The sequence below is a fragment of the Rana temporaria genome, chromosome 13 (genome assembly GCF_905171775.1).
Source record: "Rana temporaria chromosome 13, aRanTem1.1, whole genome shotgun sequence".
In the NCBI taxonomy this organism is placed as follows: Eukaryota; Metazoa; Chordata; class Amphibia; order Anura; family Ranidae; genus Rana; species Rana temporaria.
Genome location: NC_053501.1, coordinates 97,976,271 through 98,002,406, shown reverse-complemented (window position 1 = coordinate 98,002,406; position 26,136 = coordinate 97,976,271). Strand labels below are relative to the sequence as shown.

At 40.8% G+C, this 26,136-nt stretch overlaps 1 protein-coding gene across 1 annotated transcript in view; it reads left to right on the top strand.

Moving 5' to 3' along the window:
• LOC120920692 (cubilin-like) overlaps positions 1-26,136 on the top strand; it is a 135,643-nt gene that overhangs the window by 6,883 nt on the left and 102,624 nt on the right. The window contains exons 5-6 of the mRNA XM_040332905.1: positions 10,163-10,228; positions 12,706-12,840. Coding sequence (XP_040188839.1) covers positions 10,163-10,228; positions 12,706-12,840 — 201 coding nt within the window. The remainder of the gene's footprint in view (positions 1-10,162; positions 10,229-12,705; positions 12,841-26,136) is intronic.

The following is a 26,136-nucleotide window of genomic DNA, read 5'->3' as shown; positions in this document are numbered from 1 at the left end:
GTACTGACTGTAAGGAATACTTCGCACCAAAGATCTTGGATGCGAGCTAGAGTAGTGAAGAATAGTATTTCCTGCTGTTTCCTTTCTATACAGATTAGTGTAAAGGGTACCATCATCATTTATTGAGATTGTTAGATCGAGGAAGGGGATGCTTTTTGTATCTGACTGGATAGTAAATTTTAGGTTGTAATCGTTAATGGATAAGTATTCCATAAATTTACCTAATAAGTCCGCGCCACCCGTCCAGACGACTAAAACATCATCGATATACCTCCGCCACAGTAGGATGTGGCGGAGGTATATCGTGGCGGAGTCATCCGAAAAGATGGCTCTTTCCCACCCCCCCAGGTACAGGGTGGCATACGATGGGGCACAGGAGGTCCCCATCGCCACACCCTGCACCTGGAGGTAGGTTGAGCCATTGAAAACAAAGACATTGTTAGTCAGTATGTGCTCCAATAGAGTTGTAATGAAATTACACAATTTCCAATTATTGTGATCTTGCTCCCGCAAAAACTGGGAAACAACTTGGATCCCCTTTGTATGCGGGATACTGGAGTAAAGGGCCTCCACGTCTATTGCTGCCAAAATTGATCCTGCGGGTACGCTCATACCTTCCACTATTTTAAGGAGTTCCAATGTATCTTTAAGATATGATGGCAATGCCATTACATGAGGTCTCAGTTGCATATCAACATACTTACTTGCAGTTTCCGTATGGCTGCCTATACCCGAAATAATAGGACGGCCAGGTGGAACCCTGATGTCCTTATGTATTTTTGGCAGTGAATAAAACGTAGGGGTTATTGGCCATTTAATCTCTAAATATTCCCTAAGGTCTTGATCAATCAGACCTTGTTGAAATGCTAACGAGATCAGGGAAATATAACTGGATCTGGCTTTTGGAACGTCATCTTCCGATATTGTCCGATACCAGTTACCATTGCATAAAATTTTGTTACACATTCTGATATACTGAGTCTTGGTCATTACAACTACATTACCCCCTTTATCAGAAGGTTTTATCACCAAATCACTATTACTAGTGAGTTGGGTAAGTGCTTGTTGTTGCTGTCTTGATAGATTGTTATCAGAGATTTTAGGGATTACTAGATTTTCAATTTGTTTCCTTGTTTGCTTAAGGAAGGCCCATACTGCTGGGGAAGTTTGTAGATTGGGGAATCTTTGTGATTTTGTCCTAAACTTACATGGTTCTGAGATCGGTTCTACCTCTAGTTCAGCTTCGTCAGAGAGATCAATTAGATCTTCCGAACTCTCGTTTTCATCCAACAGTTGGATTAAGATTTTTAAAGCCCTAAAGTCTTGTACTTTGAAGTCTTTGTATAGTTCCTCTTCCCTAGAGGCTATACGTCCCCTATCGGTGTCAAACATAAATTTGTATGTAAGGTTTCTAGCAAACAAATGTAGATCTTTAATTAAAGTAAATGTATCCACTTTTTGTGAGGGGCAGAAACTAAGACCCAGTCTCAGCACCTCAATCTCAGTGGGGGAAAGGTTGTATGTTGAAAGGTTTACAATGTCTAGTCCTGAGTCAGCTGTATCTGTTTTACTACAAAAGGATCCATTTTTCCCAGTTTCATTGTCGGTAGTGGTGTAGACGGAATTAGGCAAGGTCCTAAAGGGATATTACCTAGGTTGGTTTGTCTATTACTAGTTTTGGGAATAGCTCCCTGTTCTTTTTGACTTATAGTTTCCCTTTCATTAGAGAACATTACCAAAGGAGTGTTACCCACCACCAGGTCACCACTTGTGTCTATTCCCAACTCTTGGTTCTTTATGGGTTGGTCAGTGGGAGCCTGAGGAGAGACCATGCGTTTTTTAAGTGTCCCCCCTTGTGCGTTATGCCCACCACCGTTACCGCGTTTGGGTGCACGTCCTCGTCCTGCTGGTCCTCGAAAGGGTTTTGGGATGGTTCTCTGTGAAGAGATAGAAGAGGATGAAGCTGATACATCTGAATCAGATTTATATGCAGTCGGTTCATATTGATTATTACGTCTAAAGGTTTTCTTTCCCTTCTGATTAGGGTTGTGATGCCACTTGTATGCATAACCTCCTGCAAATGCTAGTTGATCCTTATAGAACTTTTGGTCCTTCCTCATAATTACGTTCTTATTGTAGTTTTCTAAATGCTGTATCAGATCTGATTCCTTTTTCTGATATTCACTATTAGAGGTTAAGTGATTGCTTGAACTACGTAAGTTTTCAATCTCCCTATCCAATTCTGCAAGATCAATAATGTGTTTGTCCCTCAGCATTATCATCATATTAGAAGAACATGTATTCAAATTTTCCTCCCATTTGTCTTTTAGTGCTGATTCAGTCATTTCAAACGTGGGGAAAATTTGCACTCTCAATCCTTGAGGGTTGACCCTTTCTTTCAAATATCGATCAAAAAATCGAATATGCCAACCTAAGTTGGATTTTCTTTCCATTAATTTTTTAAGTTTCAGAAAGAAGACATCGAGTCCTACTTCCGTCTTTGCTTGGGATTTGTAAGAATTTTGGATAGTATCCAAAAACTTCTCCCAATCCAAGCCTGAAAACTGTGACATTATAGAAGTGAGAAAAAAGAAGGAAAATATGTAAGTAGCAAAGGAGAGAGAAAAGAGACCAAAAGAGAAAAAGGCAGAAAATATCTATCCTCAGTACTTGTACCTAATTCGGAACAGAGTTATACAATCAGACAATGTTGAACCTAGGTTGTTTTTTAGAGTTTCATAAAGAGTTCAAAGTAAGTAAAACTAATGTTTTTTGTTGTCACCTTAGTACTGGAGGTCATTCATCACTCAATTGCGGGTTTTACACCCAAAGTAAAGTCAAGAAATAAATTATGTAAGTGAATGAATGACTTCCTCTCGAGCAACAGTCACTCACAATCCCATCAAAATTTGTAAAAGATAAAAAGGAGTTGGCATATATTAGGGGAGGTCAGTTCCTCTCCGAATATAGGGATTTTTTGATGTGAGATGTGTTGCTCTTGGTATCCAAGGTAGGCGCACAAAACACAAGGTTTAAAGTAGTATCAAAAAATAATTTAATCATGTCAATATAAATATAAAATATCATATTTCATACAGTCATTAATACAATGAGATATATATATGGTCAGAACCACAATTACATGAAAAACAAGGTATGGGGGAAATTGGTTATTTTAAGGAAGATTAATGCGGATTTAGCCAACTAGTTTCGCACTATGTGTGCTTCATCAGGGCTTGCATAATGTTCCTGTTCCTTTAATGCATGTAGCGGTCATTTCCGTTAAACGGAAATGACCGCTACATGCATTAAAGGAACAGGAACATGCATTAAAGGAACAGGAACATTATGCAAGCCCTGATGAAGCACACATAGTGCGAAACTAGTTGGCTAAATCCGCATTAATCTTCCTTAAAATAACCAATTTCCCCCATACCTTGTTTTTCATGTAATTGTGGTTCTGACCATATATATATCTCATTGTATTAATGACTGTATGAAATATGATATTTTATATTTATATTGACATGATTAAATTATTTTTTGATACTACTTTAAACCTTGTGTTTTGTGCGCCTACCTTGGATACCAAGAGCAACACATCTCACATCAAAAAATCCCTATATTCGGAGAGGAACTGACCTCCCCTAATATATGCCAACTCCTTTTTATCTTTTACAAATTTTGATGGGATTGTGAGTGACTGTTGCTCGAGAGGAAGTCATTCATTCACTTACATAATTTATTTCTTGACTTTACTTTGGGTGTAAAACCCGCAATTGAGTGATGAATGACCTCCAGTACTAAGGTGACAACAAAAAACATTAGTTTTACTTACTTTGAACTCTTTATGAAACTCTAAAAAACAACCTAGGTTCAACATTGTCTGATTGTATAACTCTGTTCCGAATTAGGTACAAGTACTGAGGATAGATATTTTCTGCCTTTTTCTCTTTTGGTCTCTTTTCTCTCTCCTTTGCTACTTACATATTTTCCTTCTTTTTTCTCACTTCTATAATGTCACAGTTTTCAGGCTTGGATTGGGAGAAGTTTTTGGATACTATCCAAAATTCTTACAAATCCCAAGCAAAGACGGAAGTAGGACTCGATGTCTTCTTTCTGAAACTTAAAAAATTAATGGAAAGAAAATCCAACTTAGGTTGGCATATTCGATTTTTTGATCGATATTTGAAAGAAAGGGTCAACCCTCAAGGATTGAGAGTGCAAATTTTCCCCACGTTTGAAATGACTGAATCAGCACTAAAAGACAAATGGGAGGAAAATTTGAATACATGTTCTTCTAATATGATGATAATGCTGAGGGACAAACACATTATTGATCTTGCAGAATTGGATAGGGAGATTGAAAACTTACGTAGTTCAAGCAATCACTTAACCTCTAATAGTGAATATCAGAAAAAGGAATCAGATCTGATACAGCATTTAGAAAACTACAATAAGAACGTAATTATGAGGAAGGACCAAAAGTTCTATAAGGATCAACTAGCATTTGCAGGAGGTTATGCATACAAGTGGCATCACAACCCTAATCAGAAGGGAAAGAAAACCTTTAGACGTAATAATCAATATGAACCGACTGCATATAAATCTGATTCAGATGTATCAGCTTCATCCTCTTCTATCTCTTCACAGAGAACCATCCCAAAACCCTTTCGAGGACCAGCAGGACGAGGACGTGCACCCAAACGCGGTAACGGTGGTGGGCATAACGCACAAGGGGGGACACTTAAAAAACGCATGGTCTCTCCTCAGGCTCCCACTGACCAACCCATAAAGAACCAAGAGTTGGGAATAGACACAAGTGGTGACCTGGTGGTGGGTAACACTCCTTTGGTAATGTTCTCTAATGAAAGGGAAACTATAAGTCAAAAAGAACAGGGAGCTATTCCCAAAACTAGTAATAGACAAACCAACCTAGGTAATATCCCTTTAGGACCTTGCCTAATTCCGTCTACACCACTACCGACAATGAAACTGGGAAAAATGGATCCTTTTGTAGTAAAACAGATACAGCTGACTCAGGACTAGACATTGTAAACCTTTCAACATACAACCTTTCCCCCACTGAGATTGAGGTGCTGAGACTGGGTCTTAGTTTCTGCCCCTCACAAAAAGTGGATAAATTTACTTTAATTAAAGATCTACATTTGTTTGCTAGAAACCTTACATACAAATTTATGTTTGACACCGATAGGGGACGTATAGCCTCTAGGGAAGAGGAACTATACAAAGACTTCAAAGTACAAGACTTTAGGGCTTTAAAAATCTTAATCCAACTGTTGGATGAAAACGAGAGTTCGGAAGATCTAATTGATCTCTCTGACGAAGCTGAACTAGAGGTAGAACCGATCTCAGAACCATGTAAGTTTAGGACAAAATCACAAAGATTCCCCAATCTACAAACTTCCCCAGCAGTATGGGCCTTCCTTAAGCAAACAAGGAAACAAATTGAAAATCTAGTAATCCCTAAAATCTCTGATAACAATCTATCAAGACAGCAACAACAAGCACTTACCCAACTCACTAGTAATAGTGATTTGGTGATAAAACCTTCTGATAAAGGGGGTAATGTAGTTGTAATGACCAAGACTCAGTATATCAGAATGTGTAACAAAATTTTATGCAATGGTAACTGGTATCGGACAATATCGGAAGATGACGTTCCAAAAGCCAGATCCAGTTATATTTCCCTGATCTCGTTAGCATTTCAACAAGGTCTGATTGATCAAGACCTTAGGGAATATTTAGAGATTAAATGGCCAATAACCCCTACGTTTTATTCACTGCCAAAAATACATAAGGACATCAGGGTTCCACCTGGCCGTCCTATTATTTCGGGTATAGGCAGCCATACGGAAACTGCAAGTAAGTATGTTGATATGCAACTGAGACCTCATGTAATGGCATTGCCATCATATCTTAAAGATACATTGGAACTCCTTAAAATAGTGGAAGGTATGAGCGTACCCGCAGGATCAATTTTGGCAGCAATAGACGTGGAGGCCCTTTACTCCAGTATCCCGCATACAAAGGGGATCCAAGTTGTTTCCCAGTTTTTGCGGGAGCAAGATCACAATAATTGGAAATTGTGTAATTTCATTACAACTCTATTGGAGCACATACTGACTAACAATGTCTTTGTTTTCAATGGCTCAACCTACCTCCAGGTGCAGGGTGTGGCGATGGGGACCTCCTGTGCCCCATCGTATGCCACCCTGTACCTGGGGGGGTGGGAAAGAGCCATCTTTTCGGATGACTCCGCCACGATATACCTCCGCCACATCCTACTGTGGCGGAGGTATATCGATGATGTTTTAGTCGTCTGGACGGGTGGCGCGGACTTATTAGGTAAATTTATGGAATACTTATCCATTAACGATTACAACCTAAAATTTACTATCCAGTCAGATACAAAAAGCATCCCCTTCCTCGATCTAACAATCTTAATAAATGATGATGGTACCCTTTACACTAATCTGTATAGAAAGGAAACAGCAGGAAATACTATTCTTCACTACTCTAGCTCGCATCCAAGATCTTTGGTGCGAAGTATTCCTTACAGTCAGTACCTAAGACTTCGGCGTAATTGTGCAAAGGAGGAGGATTTTGAAAAAGAAGCATCTGCCCTTTATTCACGACTTCTACTGAGAGGATATAGTAAAAAGGTTCTGAAACAAGCATATATAAAATCTAAGACAAATACCAGAGATGCATTACTATTTAAGCAGAGGGAAAAAGAGCACAATCCGACAACCAAACTCATAACCACATTTAGCTCTGATCAAAACATCTTTCGCCAATTGGTTAGTCATAATTGGCATTTTCTTGCCGAAGACCCTATTATCTCAAAATACATCTCTCAGAGACCTGAAATTGTTTATAGGAAATGTAGATCCATTAAGGACGGCCTTACACATAGCCATCTGGTACCTGATGCTCCGGATCTTCAGGAACCTGAGACACCAGGCACGTATAAGTGCGGACAATGTGATGTTTGCCCTTGGATTGAGGAAGGAGACGGCTGTTTCCTCCCTAGAGGAGGTTTCCTTAAGTCCAAGAGGCATGCTAATTGTACAACCATAGGCATTGTATATCTTGCTAAATGTCGCTGCGGCGCATTCTATATAGGAAAGACGAAGAGAACCTTTGCGAGAAGAATTAAAGACCATCTTTATTACCTAGACGCGGGATTGCTCTATACTCCTATTTGCAAACATGTAGGCTTGCACCATAGCTATGACCCTTCATTTATTTCTTTTTTCGCTTTGGAAGTCATCCCCCTACCAGAAAGAGGTGGGGATTTTGACAAAAAAATCCTCCAACGCGAGGCTCGTTGGATTTTTGACCAGCGAGCCACATATTCACCAGGGCTTAATACGTCGCTGTCATTCAAACCCTTCTTATAAGTAAAGCCTATCAGCTGCTCATTATTATTTGCTTACATGACAAACTGGTTGTTACTTGTTTTGAATCACAGAGATGTCATTTAAAGACCCCGTATAAATAATCTATTCTCAGTTGCTATATATAGGTCATTGGCAGGTCTGCCTCTACATTGTGTTTGCATACTGTATACTCAGAGGACCCTCCGAGAGATATATAACTTCTTATCTACTGTGATGGCTCAATTGCTCCGCCCTTTGCGTCCAACTTATATATATATAATCTCTGTACTTGTTGCATTTTTACATTTATGGTGTTATGCTTGGTTTTGTTTTATTTGATCTTTTTCTATCTGTTGTTGATTTATTTTGCATCCATTGCTGATTGTCTCTCTTACTCTGTCCGGCTGTATGATAAGATAAAATAGCTGGACAGCATAAAAATCCCTAATAATCGTGATTATCATGGACACTGCCTCTACCAATCTTCTCCTCTAGGTAGACAATGTAAAAATGAACCCTTATCGGATGTTTATTTTTGTAAAATTAAGAAACAAACTCTGGCCTTTTTCTCTGGAGTTATATATATGTCTAATTGTATATATTTTATTTATTCTTTCATATCAAATTATTATTTCCGTTTTTTGAACTCTGAGCTGTATGATTCATTACGCAGGGGGCTTCTGGATGCAGGGGGAGGTTGAATCTTTCACTAAGCGTGATGCGGCCAATCACATGTCCCAACACAGGGGGCGCGGCCTCTTAGACGCCTCTGTTTCCCATCAGTAACATTAGATGGGACGCGCACGCACATCCAGCCAACTGTTCACCTTTTGGCTGTTAAGAGACAGCGATTTATGTCTCTTCCTTATGCGCTCCAGCATACGTCATCATGCTGGAGCGCACTATCTGCGTGCGCAATTGTTTTGGGACACGTGAACCGGAGGTGACGCCAGGGGTCAGCTTTGACTCTTTTCACCTCCGGTGGAAATGTAGCTATTTAAGTCAGCGCTGACGATGGACATGTCAGACGCTGGCTTGGACGGCTGGAGGAAGGACCATACAATCTTATGCGAGACGCCAGCATACGGATTCCACTCGTCCTTATGCTATTACTATTCAGCAAAGGTAATTATTCCTTGATTCAATGAATCTATGCCCCACTTAGGCTATCTAGCCACATGCACCATCCTAAAATATTAAATTCTTTTCTTATTCATTTCGTTTTAGAATCTAAGTGGTAATATGTGGTATTGTTTTTGAACCACTACACCAATACTACCCTGAAGTGTAATTCAACGGAGGCATTATATCCCCTAATTACAACAGGAAACATCACTGTACTATATAATTTTCTTTTTCTATCACCACTTAAGGTAAAAATTCTTGCTTATTTCTTTATCTAGTTTTCATATATATATATGGACAGTTGCCCTACTATGACAATAGTTACAGGCACTGTGTCCTATTATTTACATATGGGATAATCATTAGTTTCTGATATATTTATATATATATATACATACTTATTTTTCATCTATAGAATTTTGTGGGAACCTATTGGGAACCTCTGTGGATCCATCTGGCAGCACTAAGCTTAACCTTGCTACTATAGAGGTAAACATCTCCATTGAGCTTTCATTAGATATTTTCTTTTCCATTACTATTAAATGCATTAACAATTCATTTATACAATATATATTTATAGACATATTTTTCAATATTCTCTACTATTACCTTTATCTTTTTGCTTGCTTTTAGGAAGAATATAGATACATTTTTTGTCATCTGTATCTTCTCCTTCTTTGTGGGAGGAAATCCTCATAAACATTTCATTGTCCGCACCTGCCAAAATCAAGTGGATCTGGCTTCCACTGATTATAAGTGAAATAACTAATCTCCTGATTGCATCCAGTGCTTCTTTGCTGACTTCTGGGCAGGCCTTTCTGCCCAGCTCTCGGAGCTCTTTTTAACGGAAATGGTAAGCGCACTATATATCCCTCTTTATGTGTATATGTGTTAAAAACACACATTTTTTCAAATGTTTAAAATAAAACATATTAAATTATTGTACTATATCTGTATTAATGATGAATCTTTATGTCATACACAGACCGCTACATGCATTAAAGGAACAGGAACATTATGCAAGCCCTGATGAAGCACACATAGTGCGAAACTAGTTGGCTAAATCCGCATTAATCTTCCTTAAAATAACCAATTTCCCCCATACCTTGTTTTTCATGTAATTGTGGTTCTGACCATATATATATCTCATTGTATTAATGACTGTATGAAATATGATATTTTATATTTATATTGACATGATTAAATTATTTTTTGATACTACTTTAAACCTTGTGTTTTGTGCGCCTACCTTGGATACCAAGAGCAACACATCTCACATCAAAAAATCCCTATATTCGGAGAGGAACTGACCTCCCCTAATATATGCCAACCCCTTTTTATCTTTTACAAATTTTGATGGGATTGTGAGTGACTGTTGCTCGAGAGGAAGTCATTCATTCACTTACATAATTTATTTCAGTGTTTATGATAATCATGGTGATTAAGGCAAAGACTTAAAGAATTTCCCAACCAGAAGTTTCACAGATCAGTGATAGCTTTGTGGAGCTACCCTATATTTCCATTAATTTATCATTCAAATTATAAAATGGGTTCAATATTTACACAAAATTAAGTCACTTGAATTTTTTTTATTTCACTAGATGTGCCTAATCAGTATTTTGTATACACAGCCCCAAAGAGTGAAGACTCCGAAGTGCCACAAGGGATCTTCAGCAAGATTTTGAAAGCTAATAAAGGTAATTATTCTAATCCACAGGATTCTTTACTGCATTATGATGGTGCTAAATCCAGGCAATGGAACAGACAATAACCAATTATAATGCACAAAGTTATGAGTGTCAGGATCCTTTAAATCATGCACTGATGGACTAGCCAATAGGGTGTGAGGAGAAATATGGTGTTATTGTCTTGGGGTACAAGATCTTTGAATGAGTCTTTAAAAATCACTATTTCATTTCTAAAAAGACTGATGGGTTATTTGTATTCACTTCTACCATTGCAGTGAAACTTGTGAGATAGAGAGGTTGATGTATTAAAGGCAAATAGACTGTTCACTTTCCAAACTTTGGAAATTGCACTTTGTTTGGGAATTTAGTAGAATATCGCATCAATAACTCTAGTAAAACTGTGTATTCTTCTGTTGTAATTTCTAGTTCTAAATCTACAATTAAAGCTGAACTCCAGGTAGATAAAAAAAAATATATAAATTATTGCAGCTCTGTATTCCTTACTATATCTTAATTGTACTCTTTTAACCCCTTCCCGACCGCCGCATGTACATATACGTCGGCAGAATGGCACGTACAGGCACATTGGCGTACCTGTACGTCCCTGCCTAGACATGGGTGGGGGGTCCGATCGGGACCCCCCCCGCGACTTGCGGTGGTCGTGTCCCCTCGGGGAGCGATCCGGGACGACGGCGCGGCTATTTGTTTATAGCCGCTCCGTCGCGATCCCTCCGCGGAGCTGAGGAACGGGGAGAGCCGTATGTAAACACGGCTTCCCCGTGCTTCACTATGGCGCTGCATCGATCGAGTGATCCCTTTATAGGGGAGACTCGATCGATGACGTCATTCCTACAGCCACACCCCCCTACAGTTGTAAACACACACTAAGGCAGTGATTCTCAATTCCAGTCCTCAGGCCCCCCCCCCAACAGGTCAGGTTTTCAGGGTTTCCCTCAGATGAAAAGGCTGTGGTGATTACTAAGGCAGTGAAACTGATCAAATCACCTGTGCAAAATAATGGAAATCCTGAAAACCTGACCTGTTGGGGGGGCCTGAGGACTGGTATTGAGAAACACTGCACTAAGGGAACACTAACTCCTACAGCGCCCCCTGTGGTTAACTCCCTAACTGCAACTGTCATTTTCACAGTAAACAATGCAATTTCAATGCATTTTTTGCTGTGAAAATGACAATGGTCCCAAAAATGTGTCAAAATTGTCCGAAGTGTCCGCCATAATGTCGCAGTCACGAAAAAAATCGCTGATCGCCGCCATTAGTAGTAAAAAATTTTTTTTTATAAAAATGCAATAAAACTATCCCCTATTTTGTAAACGCTATAAATTTTGCGCAAACCAATCGATAAACACTTATTGCGATTTTTTTTACCAAAAATAGGTAGAAGAATACGTATCGGCCTAAACTGAGGAAAAAAAAAAATTATATATGTTTTTGGGGGATATTTATTATAGCAAAAAGTAAAAAATATTGACTTTTTTTCAAAATTGTCGCTCTATTTTGTTTTATAGCGCAAAAAATAAAAACCGCAGAGGTGATCAAATACCACCAAAAGAAAGCTCTATTTGTGGGGAAAAAAAGACGCCAATTTTGTTTGGGAGCCACGTCGCACGACCGCGCAATTGTCTGTTAAAGCGACGCAGTCCCGAACTGTAAAAAACACCTTGGGTCTTTAGGCAGCATTATGGTCCGGGGCTTAAGTGGTTAAATACAAGTGATGTAAGTACCTTCATTGTAGAGATCAGACTAGAGGTGGGAGAAGAAGCACAAGGAGTATGTTAGCTGTACTGTAGTGAATGCTCCATTGTAATAGGAGGAGAGAGCAGAGTGACAGAGACATGAGACTATCATACCTGTAAGTGTTACTTCACTGCAGCAGAGCAAAATCAGGTCTCCTACCCTGCCAAACAGGGCTGTGTGGAATCAGGTGCTTACAGATTAGCTAGTTAGTTTGTTTTGGTTGCCCAGTGGGAAGGGGTTCAGCTAAGCTTAGCATCTTCCCGGGCATTTCTAAGTTCTGCCCCCCATAGTAGGACGGCTCTACTCGGGGGCTCGCTTTCTGCTGTGTCCTGCATGGGAAGATTCAAGAGTCCAACTTCACTGCAGCAGAGCAAAATCAGGTCTCCTCCCCTGCCAAACAGGGCTGTGCTGGGTCACAGAACTGAGTAAAGCTGGGAATTTGGACTGCATGAAAATATCTAACATGTTTCTCCAGATGCACAGATTCCAACTGTGCCTATTCTATTCTGTTTTATACCCCAACACTGTACTATACTGCATCATGATTAGATGCAGCCGCTGTTAGTTCTAAAACGTTCTGTTTGGATCCATCCATTTTTCAATCAAAAGATGTCAGGTGAGAGGGAAATGACAGAGCCATCCACATAGCAAAGTTCAGCCAGTTCACAGTGTATGGGCAGCTTAAATGCAATGCATTTTAGTGTATTAACTATAATTTTCTGTATTTTCAGATAGCAAAACACCCATGTATGGAGGCGATGTGCTGGTACAGAATGACCGCAGCGCCATGAACTGTCCTTCTTGCCTTTGGCCTAAAAGTGATAGTGGTAGTGTTCTTGTTCCCTATACCATAGATTCCCGCTACAGTGAGTTCCCTCTATTTTCTCTTGCATTGAAGTATTTATTGCTATTTGTTATTTGTAGAAACCCAACCTTCTATCTCTGTTTCCAGGTGCCAGTGACCTGAACAGTATTGTGCTCGCCATGGCAGAGTTTGAGACATTGACTTGTGTGAGGTTTGTGCCTCTTACAACAGAAGATGATTACATCAACATCACTCCTGGTGATGGGTAAGGTTGTCTATTGTTTATCATAGTTTTTCACAGTAGGGAGCATCTAAAACATAAACACCTTAGACTTTACGGCACCTATTTGTGCATGATGGATTCTCTTTTGAATTTCCTCCAAAAAAAATGAAAATACATGTGACAGTCACAAGCCAACAACAAGGTGCTTCTTGGTTGTCTAATTTTTTTGTGTACCTAGCAGAAATAGCACAGGGACATAAGATATTTATCCTGGCGCTGCTAACATTCAGTATATAGTAGAAAAATGGAAGTGACCTAGAGGGAGTGGGGCTTAGTGTCAACAGACTCAATGGATTCCACTTAAAATTTCACAATGAAAATAAAACCAGCACAAACAGATATTGATTGTTTTCTTTCTGTAGTTCAGATTCAATCATTGTTTCTATTAAAACTATTGTCTTAGGCTCCCACATGGTATTAAAGCATAACTCCTTTGAACTGTATATCTACAATTTCTAGCTGTTACTCATATCTTGGAAGAACTGGTGGAAGCCAGACAGTTTCATTGGGTGGAGGCTGCATCTACAGGGGGATTATACAACATGAACTAGAACATGCCCTGGGCTTCTACCATGAGCATGTAAGAAGTGACCGTGACAATTATGTTGACATCAATTTCCAGTATATCCCTAAAGGTACTGCAGACATTTACACAAAGCAAATTCAGTCAAGTTTTCAAAGAAGAGACATTACCACTGCTTTTTTGTTGTTACAGGAAAATTGGGTAATTTTGCTAAAGCGGACACCAATAACCTGGGCAGTCCATATGATTACGGTTCAGTGATGCATTATGATGCGTAAGTCATGGCTTTTGTGTTAGCTGGTGAATTACCGATAAACTATAGAATATTTTAATGGTAATATGTCGATTTTTTCTCTATTCAACATTTTCCAGCTATGCATTCACCAACACTTCAAACAAACCCACAATCGTCCCCAAGCCTGACCCCAATGTGCCTATTGGGCAGACAATTGGACTGAGTGTCTTGGATGTCACTAAAATTAACCGACTTTATCAATGCAGTAAGTTTCTGTACATTCCAATTTCATGGGTTAAAAACATTAGAAATTATACTTTTTTATGATTGCATTTTAAGTGAATTTTTACAGTTTTGAAAAATGTTGACAAAAAAAAACCCCACAAAGGGCCAGATTCAGAGAGAGAGAGATACGACGGTGTATCTCCTGATGGCGCAGGGGGCGTTCCCGCTGATTTACGATGAGAAATATGTAAATCAGCGAGATACGCCAATTCACGAAAGTACGCGGACCCGACGCAGTGTTGTTACGACGTTTCCGTAGCGGCTTTCCCGGCGTATACTTACCCCTGCTTCTACGAGGCGCAGCCAATGTTAAGTATAGCCGTCGTTCCGCATCGATTTTGAATTTTTTTACATCGTTTGCGTAAGTCGTTCTGGAATACGGATGGACGTCGTTTACGTAAGCGTCGAAACCACTGACGTCCTAGCAACGTCAGTGGGAGCAATGCACGCCGGGAAAATTCACGGACTGCGCATGCTCATTTAAATCAGCGCAGGGACGTGCCTGATTTGAATAGTACACTCCCCCTAGCCGCGGAATTAGAATTCCGCCGGTTGATTTACGATCCGCCGCCGCAAGAATGGAGGTAAGTGGTTTGTGAATTACCCACTTGCCTCTCAAACTTGCGGCAGCGTATCTTAAATCACATAGATCACGCAGATCTGCTGATCTGCTGATCTATGTGAATCTAGCCCAAAATGTGCACTTTTCTGTCTGGCCCCTACTATGGGTGTACACAATAAATAATGTACACATATGTGGTATCCCTATGCATCTCAAATTCAATTTGGGTTATTTATTTATTGTCATTTAAGAACGATATAGCTAGATTAAAAAAAAATGATATTGCTTACAATTTGGCCAGTTTTCATTGAAAAAAAGTTAAATATCAGGAAATGTAGTTTTTACCATGAAAAGAAGGCTCAATTTGCCCTGAACAAACAAAGTATAATACACAAGATGTGACACGGCATTGAGGCAATAAGGATCTTTTATCTTCGATGTAAAGGGGTTAAACTCAAGGTTCATTTGATTTTAAGTTCAAAATTCCAGCAGTTTTAATCTAATAGAAGGTTAATACCCCTTCCCCTGTTTCCCACCAATATATTATTAATATTATTATTATCAGTCTAATCCTCCAATAACTAAATATAATTTATATGTCTATTTCTCCCTTCTCAGGTGTCTGTGCGACTTTGCTTAATAATAAGACAGGAATTTTCACTTCCGACAACTATCCCTCTGCTTATCCTAATAATGGTGACTGCGTTTGGTTGATCAGAGTTCCATCAGGGAAGGTGAGGAGACAGAAATGTAGAGATGCAAAATGTGACCCTAAATGTCTAGCAACCTAGCTGTGAAAATGAACTGCCATCTGAAGATTGTTTTGTACACCACCTACATTTTACATTCATAAAAATAGAGACTTGACTAGTTTAGAGCCACGCAATAGGTCCAAATACTCCCTACCTGAACATCACACTTTTGTACCTTTGTACATTGAAGTGGAGCCATTGCGGTTGTTTGACTTTATGGCAGAGACGGGGGTATAGAGAAGGTCGTTTAAGATGTAAATGCCTCTAAACCTCATACTCTGCTTCAACCACCAATTGCTCCATATGTTGGAATAATACTTCCCTTCATTATGGCCCACTTCATTGCTGGAAGCAAATGTGCCAGATTTCTTTTACCCCACATCTGATGGTGAGGTCATTGTAGGAATGGGGGTTTAGCAGGAACAAAGGGGGTTTTGGATTAATTTGTGGCTCTGGTTCTTACAAGTATGTTACCAATAGTAACAGTATTGCAATATCCACAGTCCCAGGTTTCTTTGACTTAACTCAATATAGCATAAAACGAAAGACTTCTGTTAAAAAAATCCCCCCCCCCCCCCAAATGTGTCTTGTTTAAGCTTATTGGTTTCCCTAAACAAACCACAAGCAACAAATAATCAGAGGGAGCAGAAGAGTTCTGTTAACTGGAAAATCAATGGAAAATACACACATGTTTCAAGAAATATCGTAGATAGAAATGTCTATAGCTGCAAGATCTTTTAACAGAAATTAGAATCCTACATATTCTTGTGTTTTTTTTTTCTCTGAAGGACTGTTCAAGCATTAATATAGCAATTGATTGCATCATATTGGAATTACATATTAACCCAGTTTGCAGTTACAAGTATGGGAAGTTTGGGGTTTACTGTAGATAATACATTTTCCTTGTGTCACTTTTTAGGCTTCATTGAAATTCAGTACCTTTAATATCCAATCCACTCCTAACTGTGACTCAGACTACATGAGGATCTATGACGGTCCCTCTAAGAACTCTCCTGTGTTGTTGGATAAAATATGCGGAAGTCAAGCCATCCCTCCAATCATCGCTTCCACAAGCCAGATGCTGGTCCAGTTTGTCAGTGACGGGGCTGTTTCTGGGGTCGGCTTCCAAGCTTCATATAGCTCAGGTATGCTGATTTATTTTATTGGTAAAGAAAAATACTGAAGAATCATAGATACAGAGGAGATCCCTCCCAAGGAGGAACTATTGGCACAACAGTTTGATGCCATATAACCTCTGTTTGCAACCTTTGAGGTAATCCATGCAGTTTCTTAGTATATACAATTACATTTTCCAGTTAGATTGTTCAATGTGTATGTTGGTCAACTTTAAGAGTGATAACAATTACCTCTATGGCTTATTTTGGATCAGATACTGTATAAATTCTTCTTTCTTGTGGTATATCACTGCTGTCTGCCCTTCTGCGAAACTAAGAAGTTGTTAAATTCCTATGGACTTCTTTGCGGTTGACAATGTCATCCAAAATTCTCCAGTGTGGAGTGCAGTGACCAGACTTTCTTTTCCCCAGCACTGCATTGGTTAAATGCTTGCTTTGCTTAGGGCAGATTGGCAAAGTTCAAAAAATTACCCTGGCAGCCGGTGGTCATCTATGCTCTCCAATGTCCCAGTATGTGGGCGAGCCCTCAACAAGTTCATGTACAATGCATAACTGCTGATCCTGTGTTGTATTTGATGACATCTGAGAGTCTACAGCCAGGAGAATGGCAAAAAGAAGCAGCTTCAGGGACCAGTAGTACAGCATGGAGGAAGCCTGTGGGAGGGATAAATAAGATAAGCATTTCAACTTATGTATCACCTTCTAGACTAAAGATGCTTGTAACCCAAGCAGTGCAGTGGGGGGAACAATATGGATAGATTTTACAGCATCTGTACTTATCCCATTTAGGACAAAATATTAGGTTTGTATGGTAGCCCACCCACCTCCACTACAGTTATTTATTTTCATAGGACACTCCTGTTTTCTAACTAGTGCTCTGTGAAACTCTTCTGGGTAAGGCAGAATGTGTGACTCTCTCCCATTCCTGAAGCAGCATTTGGTGCCTGTGTAGGCCATCTCTACATCTGAGCTCTTCATTGAGGGTTGGAGAGTGGGGTCCTAGCCTAAAAGGAACTTGGAACTTTGAAAAGGGAGGATAAACTATGTATATACAGTATACACATAAACATAAAATGATGTCATATACTATTATAAATCTCCTTACTATATTGATTATATCGATATTCTTACAGTGAAGTGTGGAGGATCCTTCTTTAACTCTCAAGGCAGCTTCACATCTCCGGGATACCCAGGGAACTACAGTCCAAACATGGATTGTAACTTCACCATCACAGCTCCTGTTGGAAATAAGGTAAAACAAGATGCCTTCATAATTCTCCCTAATTATTGGACTTCCTCATTCTCTAAAATTGTCACACAAATAAAATGTAATGTTGTACAGACTCATTACAATCTGAATGTACAACCCCCTTTGAATTTACCAGTGTTCACCAGGGCCTACCTGATTAAATAGAAACGGAATGTATTGTTTAGGGCATTACAATACATGTCTGATGGCAAATCTAATGTAGATTTCTCTAAGACTATCTACCACCAAGACGTTCTGGATCTTTTCCCAGTGATGACAGGAAGTTTTGGTGGTAATTTGTGAAGCTGGCTGAGAACTGGTGGTGTGACATTTGTAAGTGGTTTATAACGATTTACTTGACTTTGCAGCACTGGACTCATTTCTGCCATCCTGATTGAGAGTAACAGGAGCACAGGGGAGAGGAAGGGAGGGGGCTGACCAGTTTCTTGAGTCTATTGTAGACCGGTGAATGACAAAGAAATCAGCCAGTAATGTAGGAGGAGCACAGAAGATCTCCCAGCTCTGGATTTTTCCTTACATGTCCGGAAATTGTAGATTGGTGACCATTACACTGCAGGAATAGAAAGGACTTGCTTTTTCCAACAAGATTCCTAAGCACTGCCTTTTATGTGCAGTATCACCCCTAAAGTGACATAAAACTCTTAAAACAAACAATTCATTTATTTCATATTAGCAATCACTAGATGTGGTGGCTGCATCCTTTTTCTTTGGCGTTTCCTCATTTTCACCTGGTGATCTGACCAGTAACACTCCTCCTGTATTAGTGAGACTCTACTCTGGATGAATGAGAACAAGAGGCACAACAATCAGCATCAACCTCAGGTTGGGGGAGGGGAGCATTAAATGTATTAGCAGATTTAAATACACAAGTTGAATCCAAATTCCAGCTCACATTTTATTATCAGTTACAGCAGTTTTTTTTTCTTTTGGGATAAAGGTTTTACATGAATAAATAAAGCTGGTCATCTTAAGCACCCCTGTCAGTGTTGAATAATTTGGCTTATCCATGTAAACTGATAAATTCTGCTGGATAGCTTGTGCTTTTGAAAAACAAAAGACTTGCTGGCTGGATCACTAAATGAGCATTGAAGAAAGCCTAAAAAATAAAAACAAAAGCAGCCATCACATGTAAAAATTGGTTATCCGCAATATAAACAATGTTTTGCTCTTGGGTTTAATGTGGCTTTAATGTCAAATATTATTTCAGGTAGACTGTAACATCAATGAATTGAAAGAACCAAAATATTCACTCACTTTTATGCAAAAAAAAAGATTTGTTTGTTGTATGAACACAACACTGTCATGTTAGTGATAATTGTATTTCTTTTTCAGATTGCTCTGACCATAAGTGACTTCCATTTAGAGTCTTCCATTATGTGTATGTACGACTATCTAACACTCTTCATGGATGGTACACAAATGGGTCCATTCTGTGGGGATCGCACCATCCCTGTGTATTACTCCAAAGGCAACTCTATGGTTCTCGTATTCCACAGTGACAAGTCTACCCAGGCAAAGGGCTTCCAAGTCTCTTACACCTTCTGTGAGTAGCTCAGTTCTATCTGCGTATATATAATATCAGCAATGGACGTTATAAGATAATAGAGGTCACTTTTTTTGTAAAACGCAGTGAGCTTAATGAAAAAACATATTGCATAAAGAAATGTAACACTGCTGTGGTGTAAGAAAAGATTTAATTGCAGGATCTCCGGTTAGATACAAAGCTGAATCATCTTCAATTACAACTATGAAGTACAGAACTGATGCTAGACTTTCCTATTAGATGACCCAGCAAGCACTGAAAATTAGAAACAGCATACAGTATATTGAATGTTTATATGTAAAATAAAGATTTCCTACAAAAAAAAAACAATTCAAAAGAAACTAAAATACAATTGACCAAAACCCTCTATAGTCCTCCTTTAAAGCGGAGCTCCACCTTAAAGTGGAACTCCAGCTCATCGGAACCTCCCCCCCCTCCGGTGTCAATTTGACACCTTTCAGGGGGGAGGGGGTGCAGATACCTGTCTAAAGACAGCTATTTGCACCCACTTCCGGCCACACAGTCTGCGGGTAGACTGTCAGATCCCGTGCCCCCCCCATTGTTTTCTGGGAAACACTCGGCTCCCAGAACAAAGCGGGAGCCAGTCAGCATGGCGCAGCGCGACTCGCGCATGCGCCGTTGGGAACCGGGCAGTGAAGCCGGAGCGATTCACTTCCTGGTTCCCTCACTGAGGATGGCGGTGGGGGCAGCAGAGTGACGAGGGATCGCTCGTCCTCTGCTGCGGACGGCGCTGGACTCCAGGACAGGTAAGTGTGCTGATATTAAAAGTCAGCAGCTGCAGTATTTGAAGCTGCTGGCTTTTAATTTTTTTTTTTCAGCGGACATCCGCTTTAAGCAGACATGATATTCACATGACCTCTAGTGATATTAAAATCTGTTAATAAAATTCAGCGTATCAAAATAAAGACCAACAAGCAATCAACCAACCATGTTAAAAAATCGTTTTATGTATGAGCAGATTCTTTTTGAGTATACACCATTGATACTGGATATACAAATCCATGTAAATGTATTTCTGTTATTTTTTTGTTATAGATCAATGAGAAAGTATGAAAGAATAAGGGCTAGGTATTATTTAAATATGGTTTTATTATTTGCTGACATTGACCTCTCTTTGATTACAGTTCAATAAATGAGCAACTGATGTCACAAAGAGAAAATCTACCGGTTCTGGAAGGAAGGCGACATCACTACAGGACACAATGTGAATTTGATGGAACACGTATAGAAAAGTTCACACATTTGTAAACACATATATAATGATTAAATGTACACCGGATCATGCTATTGTTTGCAATTACATTTAAAAATACAAAATAATATTTCTGAATTGTTTTCCCATTTGATTGGTATTTTGATTGGCTTGGTTAGGAATAGGGGAGCTAATTTTGGCGTCCTCTGGTTTCATGGCGATTTTCATTTATCCTATAGTGATAATTCCTAATTCTTTATCTTTCCCTTTCCCTACTTATTATTTTGAGGGGGTGATTGGGATATATATGACAGTCTGATCTGATGTTTTCCTTTCCTTTTTCAAAATAAACTATATTAAAGAATGAATCCATCTTTGTTATTATTTTCGAGTGACATCGTTTCTGATTCCTCAGCGTGACTTAAAGTGAGCATTGCAGTAAAATTAAGTCAATTTATTAGTTTCAGCCCATTCCCCTGTGAAATGCACTGCCCAGGGGCGTACCTACAGGGGTTGCATGGGTAGCCATTGCGACCCGGCCCCATGGGGATACCAGGAGGTCCACACAGCCTCCCTGTATGCCTGGATAGGGGAGCGGCGGGGGCAGGGGCATGCAGAGGAGCCAATCCTCCATGTAGCTAATGAATTCCCGCTTCTCCTCTGCTCCCTCCCGCATACATTCAGCAGCTGCAGAAGCGAAATGGAGGACATTGGTTCATCCAAATGCTGCTCCTGCCACCTCCCTATTGTTATTCAGCTGCCCTGGGCTCCTGTGTGCTGTCTCCTGGCCCCCATTGTCCCCACAGTGCTGCTGGGTTTCCTCGTCCTACCTCTCGCTTGCTGCTACAGAGAATCTGTCAGGATGGAGTCTTGACTTAATGAATAGAATCAGTGAATGATACCGATCACTCACTTTTTTTTGTTTATTCATTCATAGCTGAACCAAAGTAAACTGTGTTTACTATGCCTCTGTTTATGAATAAACAGGAAGGCCCGTACAAGCTACCCCTGTTCATTCTGTGCAGCTGAGATTGCATAAAAGGGGGTTGATGAATGTGTCCTCAGTCCATTTCTTTGTCTCAAAAGTGTGATATTTCACATGAATTTGTAAAAAAAATAAAAATAAAGTAAAATGGTAAAAAAATAAAACAAAAATAAAAACTACTGGCACCAGTGGCGGAACTACCAGGGTCACAAAGATTATAAGAACAAGAGATGATCAGGACAGCCGCACTCCAATCAAACGTAACTTTAATGTAAAAAAAATAGAAACAGGCACTACAAGTCACAGCAACGGAACCTAGGACAGTTGACACGTTTCACACTAACTTCAGTGTTTATTTGTAGCTTATTTTTCATAAAATGAACCTCTAATACATATATCAATCCTATCCAGACATGTAATCAAAAAACAGGTGAAATTGAAAATGCAATTAAGGACTGCCAAAGCACTCCAATCCGGACTAATAAACACCTGCTGTAGTGGAGGTCATGAAGACCTTCTATTTTATAGAACAGGTCGCAGGTGATAAAAATGTATTAAAGGGAATAGACTAAGGTTATAAATAATAAAAACACAATGCAAGAATACATATATGTTACATATAAATTAATACAGGCAACCACAAAAATAATTAAATACATACATAGAGTAAGTTTGAAAATAAATATGGTTTGTGAATACAGGTAGGGGTTTCTCCACTACTTATTAAATGTGAAACGCCATTATGTGAAAAACAACAATATGTATCCTGTTTAAGTGAATATCGGGCCAGATCCTCAAAAGAGATACTCCGACTTAAGTGCTGTTCAGTCTGTGTGTAACTTTGGAAACGATCCTCAAAAGGCTTTTTCCAAAGTTACACAGAAGATCCGGCATGTGTAATTGAATTACACTGCCGAATTTTAGGATGCAGTACCGCATCCGCCGCTGGGGGCATTTCGAGTCGAAATGCCGTTGCTAGTATGCAAATTAGCACTTAAGGCGATCCACAAAGCTTTCTAGCTTCCTTTTTGCGCCGTAAGTGTTATTTTGCAAGTGTAAAATTAGGGCTCTTTCTACAAAGTGTAAACTAGTTACACCTTGTAAAAGCCCATTCCAGCGACGGCATTTGGTATGCTTTCCCGAGGGAGAACTCCACGGCAATTTGTCAAAAACAAAACCGGCATGGGTTCCCCCCCAGGAGCATACCAGGCCCTTAGGTCTGGTATGGGTTGTAAGGGGACCCCCCCTACGCCGAAAAATCGACGTAGGGGTCCCCCTACAATCCATACCAGACCCGTATCCAAAGCACGCTACCCGGCCGGCCAGGAAGGGAGTGGGGACGAGCGAGCGCCCCCCCCCCCCTCCTGAGCCGTGCCAGGCCGCGTGCCCTCAACATGGGGGGGTTGGGTGCTCTGGGGCAGGGGGGCGCACTGCGGGCCCCCCCACCTCAGAGCACCCTGTCCCCATGTTGATGAGGACAGGACCTCTTCCCGACAACCCTTGCCATTGGTTGTCGGGGTCTGCGGGCGGAGGCTTATCGGAATCTGGGAGTCCCCTTTAATAAGGGGGCCCCCAGATACCGGCCCCCCACCCTAAGTGAATGGATATGGGGTACATCGTACCCCTATCCATTCACCTGGAGGCAAAAAGTAAAAGTTAATAAACACACAACACAAGGCTTTTTAAAATATTTTATTATTCTGCTCCGGAGGCCCCCCCTGTCTTCGTTATTAGCTCAATTAGCAGGGGGGGCTTCTTCTTCCGCTCTCCGGGGGTCTTCCACTCTCCGGGGGTCTTCCGCTCTCCGGGGGGGCTTCTCCGGACTCCGGGGGGGCTTCTCCGGACTCCGGGGGGCTTCTTCCATCTTCTCCCCTCTTCCGCTCTTGACTCGGCGAACCCCGGTTCTTCTGCAGCTCTCCGGTGCCTTCTTCTTCAGCGCTGGCTGCCTGCTATGTTTGTGTGTTAGCTCGATTTCAAACAGGCAGCCAGCGCGGTCTTCTGTGGCGTCAGGGTCTTCTGGTCTTCTGTTCTTCCGATGTTGCCTCGTCGCCTGTTGTCGCTGTAATGATGGAAGCGCGCCTTGCATCCCATTTATATAGGCATCACCGTCCCATCATGCTCCGGCAGGTACCCACGTGGTGGGTGCCTACCCACGTGCACCCACCACGTGGGTACCTACCGGAGCATGATGGGACGGTGATGCCTATATAAATGGGATGCAAGGCGCGCTTCCATCATTACAGCGACAACAGGCGACGAGGCAACATCGGAAGAACAGAAGACCAGAAGACCCTGACGCCACAGAAGAGCGCGCTGGCTGCCTGTTTGAAATCGAGCTAACACACAAACATAGCAGGCAGCCAGCGCTGAAGAAGAAGGCACCGGAGAGCTGCAGAAGAACCGGGGTTCGCCGAGTCAAGAGCGGAAGAGGGGAGAAGATGGAAGAAGCCCCCCGGAGTCCGGAGAAGCCCCCCCGGAGTCCGGAGAAGCCCCCCCGGAGAGCGGAAGACCCCCGGAGAGTGGAAGAAGAAGCCCCCCCTGCTAATTGAGCTAATAACGAAGACAGGGGGGGCCTCCGGAGCAGAATAATAAAATATTTTAAAAAGCCTTGTGTTGTGTGTTTATTAACTTTTACTTTTTGCCTCCAGGTGAATGGATAGGGGTACGATGTACCCCATATCCATTCACTTAGGGTGGGGGGCCGGTATCTGGGGGCCCCCTTATTAAAGGGGACTCCCAGATTCCGATAAGCCTCCGCCCGCAGACCCCGACAACCAATGGCAAGGGTTGTCGGGAAGAGGTCCTGTCCTCATCAACATGGGGACAGGGTGCTCTGAGGTGGGGGGGCCCGCAGTGCGCCCCCCTGCCCCAGAGCACCCAACCCCCCCATGTTGAGGGCACGCGGCCTGGCACGGCTCAGGAGGGGGGGGCGCTCGCTCGTCCCCACTCCCTTCCTGGCCGGCCGGGTAGCGTGCTTTGGATACGGGTCTGGTATGGATTGTAGGGGGACCCCCTACGTAAATTTTTCGGCGTGGGGGGGTCTCCTTACAACCCATGCCAGACCTAAGGGCCTGGTATGCTCCTGGGGGGGGAACCCATGCCGGTTTTTCTTTGAATATTGGCATGGAGTTCTCCCTCAGGAATGCATGCCGCTGTCATTTTTTTTTTTCCCCGACGCAACTTTAAGCCGTCGCGATCCTCAAAACTCGGCGTAACGTAACTTCGCGCATGCGCAGTACGGCCGGCGCGGGAGCGCGCCTCATTTAAATGGGACTCGCCCCATTTGAATAGGAACGCCTTGCGCCGGCGGAATTTTAGTTACACAGCCTGAAATTTCTAGATAAGTGCTTTGTGGATCAGGCACTTAGGTAGAAACTTTAAGGCAGTGTAACTTAAATTGGATTTTTTAAGTTACGTCAGGTTTTTGTGGATCTGGCCCATCATGTGTATACATCTACCGTGATTAATATATGTAGCCATAGCCAATGGCACAGGTAGTGGTAATTAAACCTGAATAGTCTAAGAAGTGCAAAAAGAAATAAATGGGGAAAAAACTCAAACGATATGGTGAATAATAATATGAACAAGTGAAAACATTTGTGATTAGTAGTGTCATGTGAAAAAATAAACAAATAAAAATAAACTAAAATATGTGATGTTGTGAAAAGAGCACAACACCAACCGCAATAAATGCAAAAAGTGGAAAAAGAGGGGGTAGGCAAACCTACCACATTAACTATATATATATATATGTGTATACGTGTACCTCCATAGTTCAATAATTGAAGGAACATAAAAGTGAATGTAGAAAAAAGCCTCTAATGTTTTTTATTTTGTATTTTATTTTCTAAACCTTGTATTTTATATCATGTATTATTTACTCTTAAAATACCCAAACATATTTGTCACCAAACAAATTAATAAGTTAATAAAACATGGTGAAAGGATGGGACAGGATGAAATCGAAAAAGGTACAAGAAATGACACCTATATATGCTCGTAAATTGGGCTATTGATTAGCCGATGGTCGTAAATTAAACTGTTGATGAGCCAATAGCGCATGCTAGGAGGGAAAAACCGGGGCCGTGAATCCAACAGGCACCTATTCTTCAACATATGTCTACATACACTAAACACATGTCCATATGGGATCGCAGGCAAATCAAAACAAAAAATGTTGCAATGTGTATGGACCAATGAATGAAATGAAAAACACTCATTGGAAAAAAATATATTATAGTTGTTAAATATCCATTGTCCATACACAATACATACCACTGAACATCTAAAGCATCCCGTAGATATAAAAAGAAAAAAATATTTTAGTTTATAAATATGAACACTAAACTAAAAACATCCCAATCTGCACTGGATGTTTATGAAATTAAAAAGATATACAGACTCCCGTTCCAATCTTCAAAGTTTCCACGCAGGTCAAAAAAACGCATATTGTAAAGGAAGAAAAGAAGAAACGGGAGAAGTTTTCCGACAATAAGTTGCATATTAGGCTTTAAAATGAGCACTTTTGAATTCGAACGTTCGAGTCCCATAGACGTCAATGGGGTTCTAA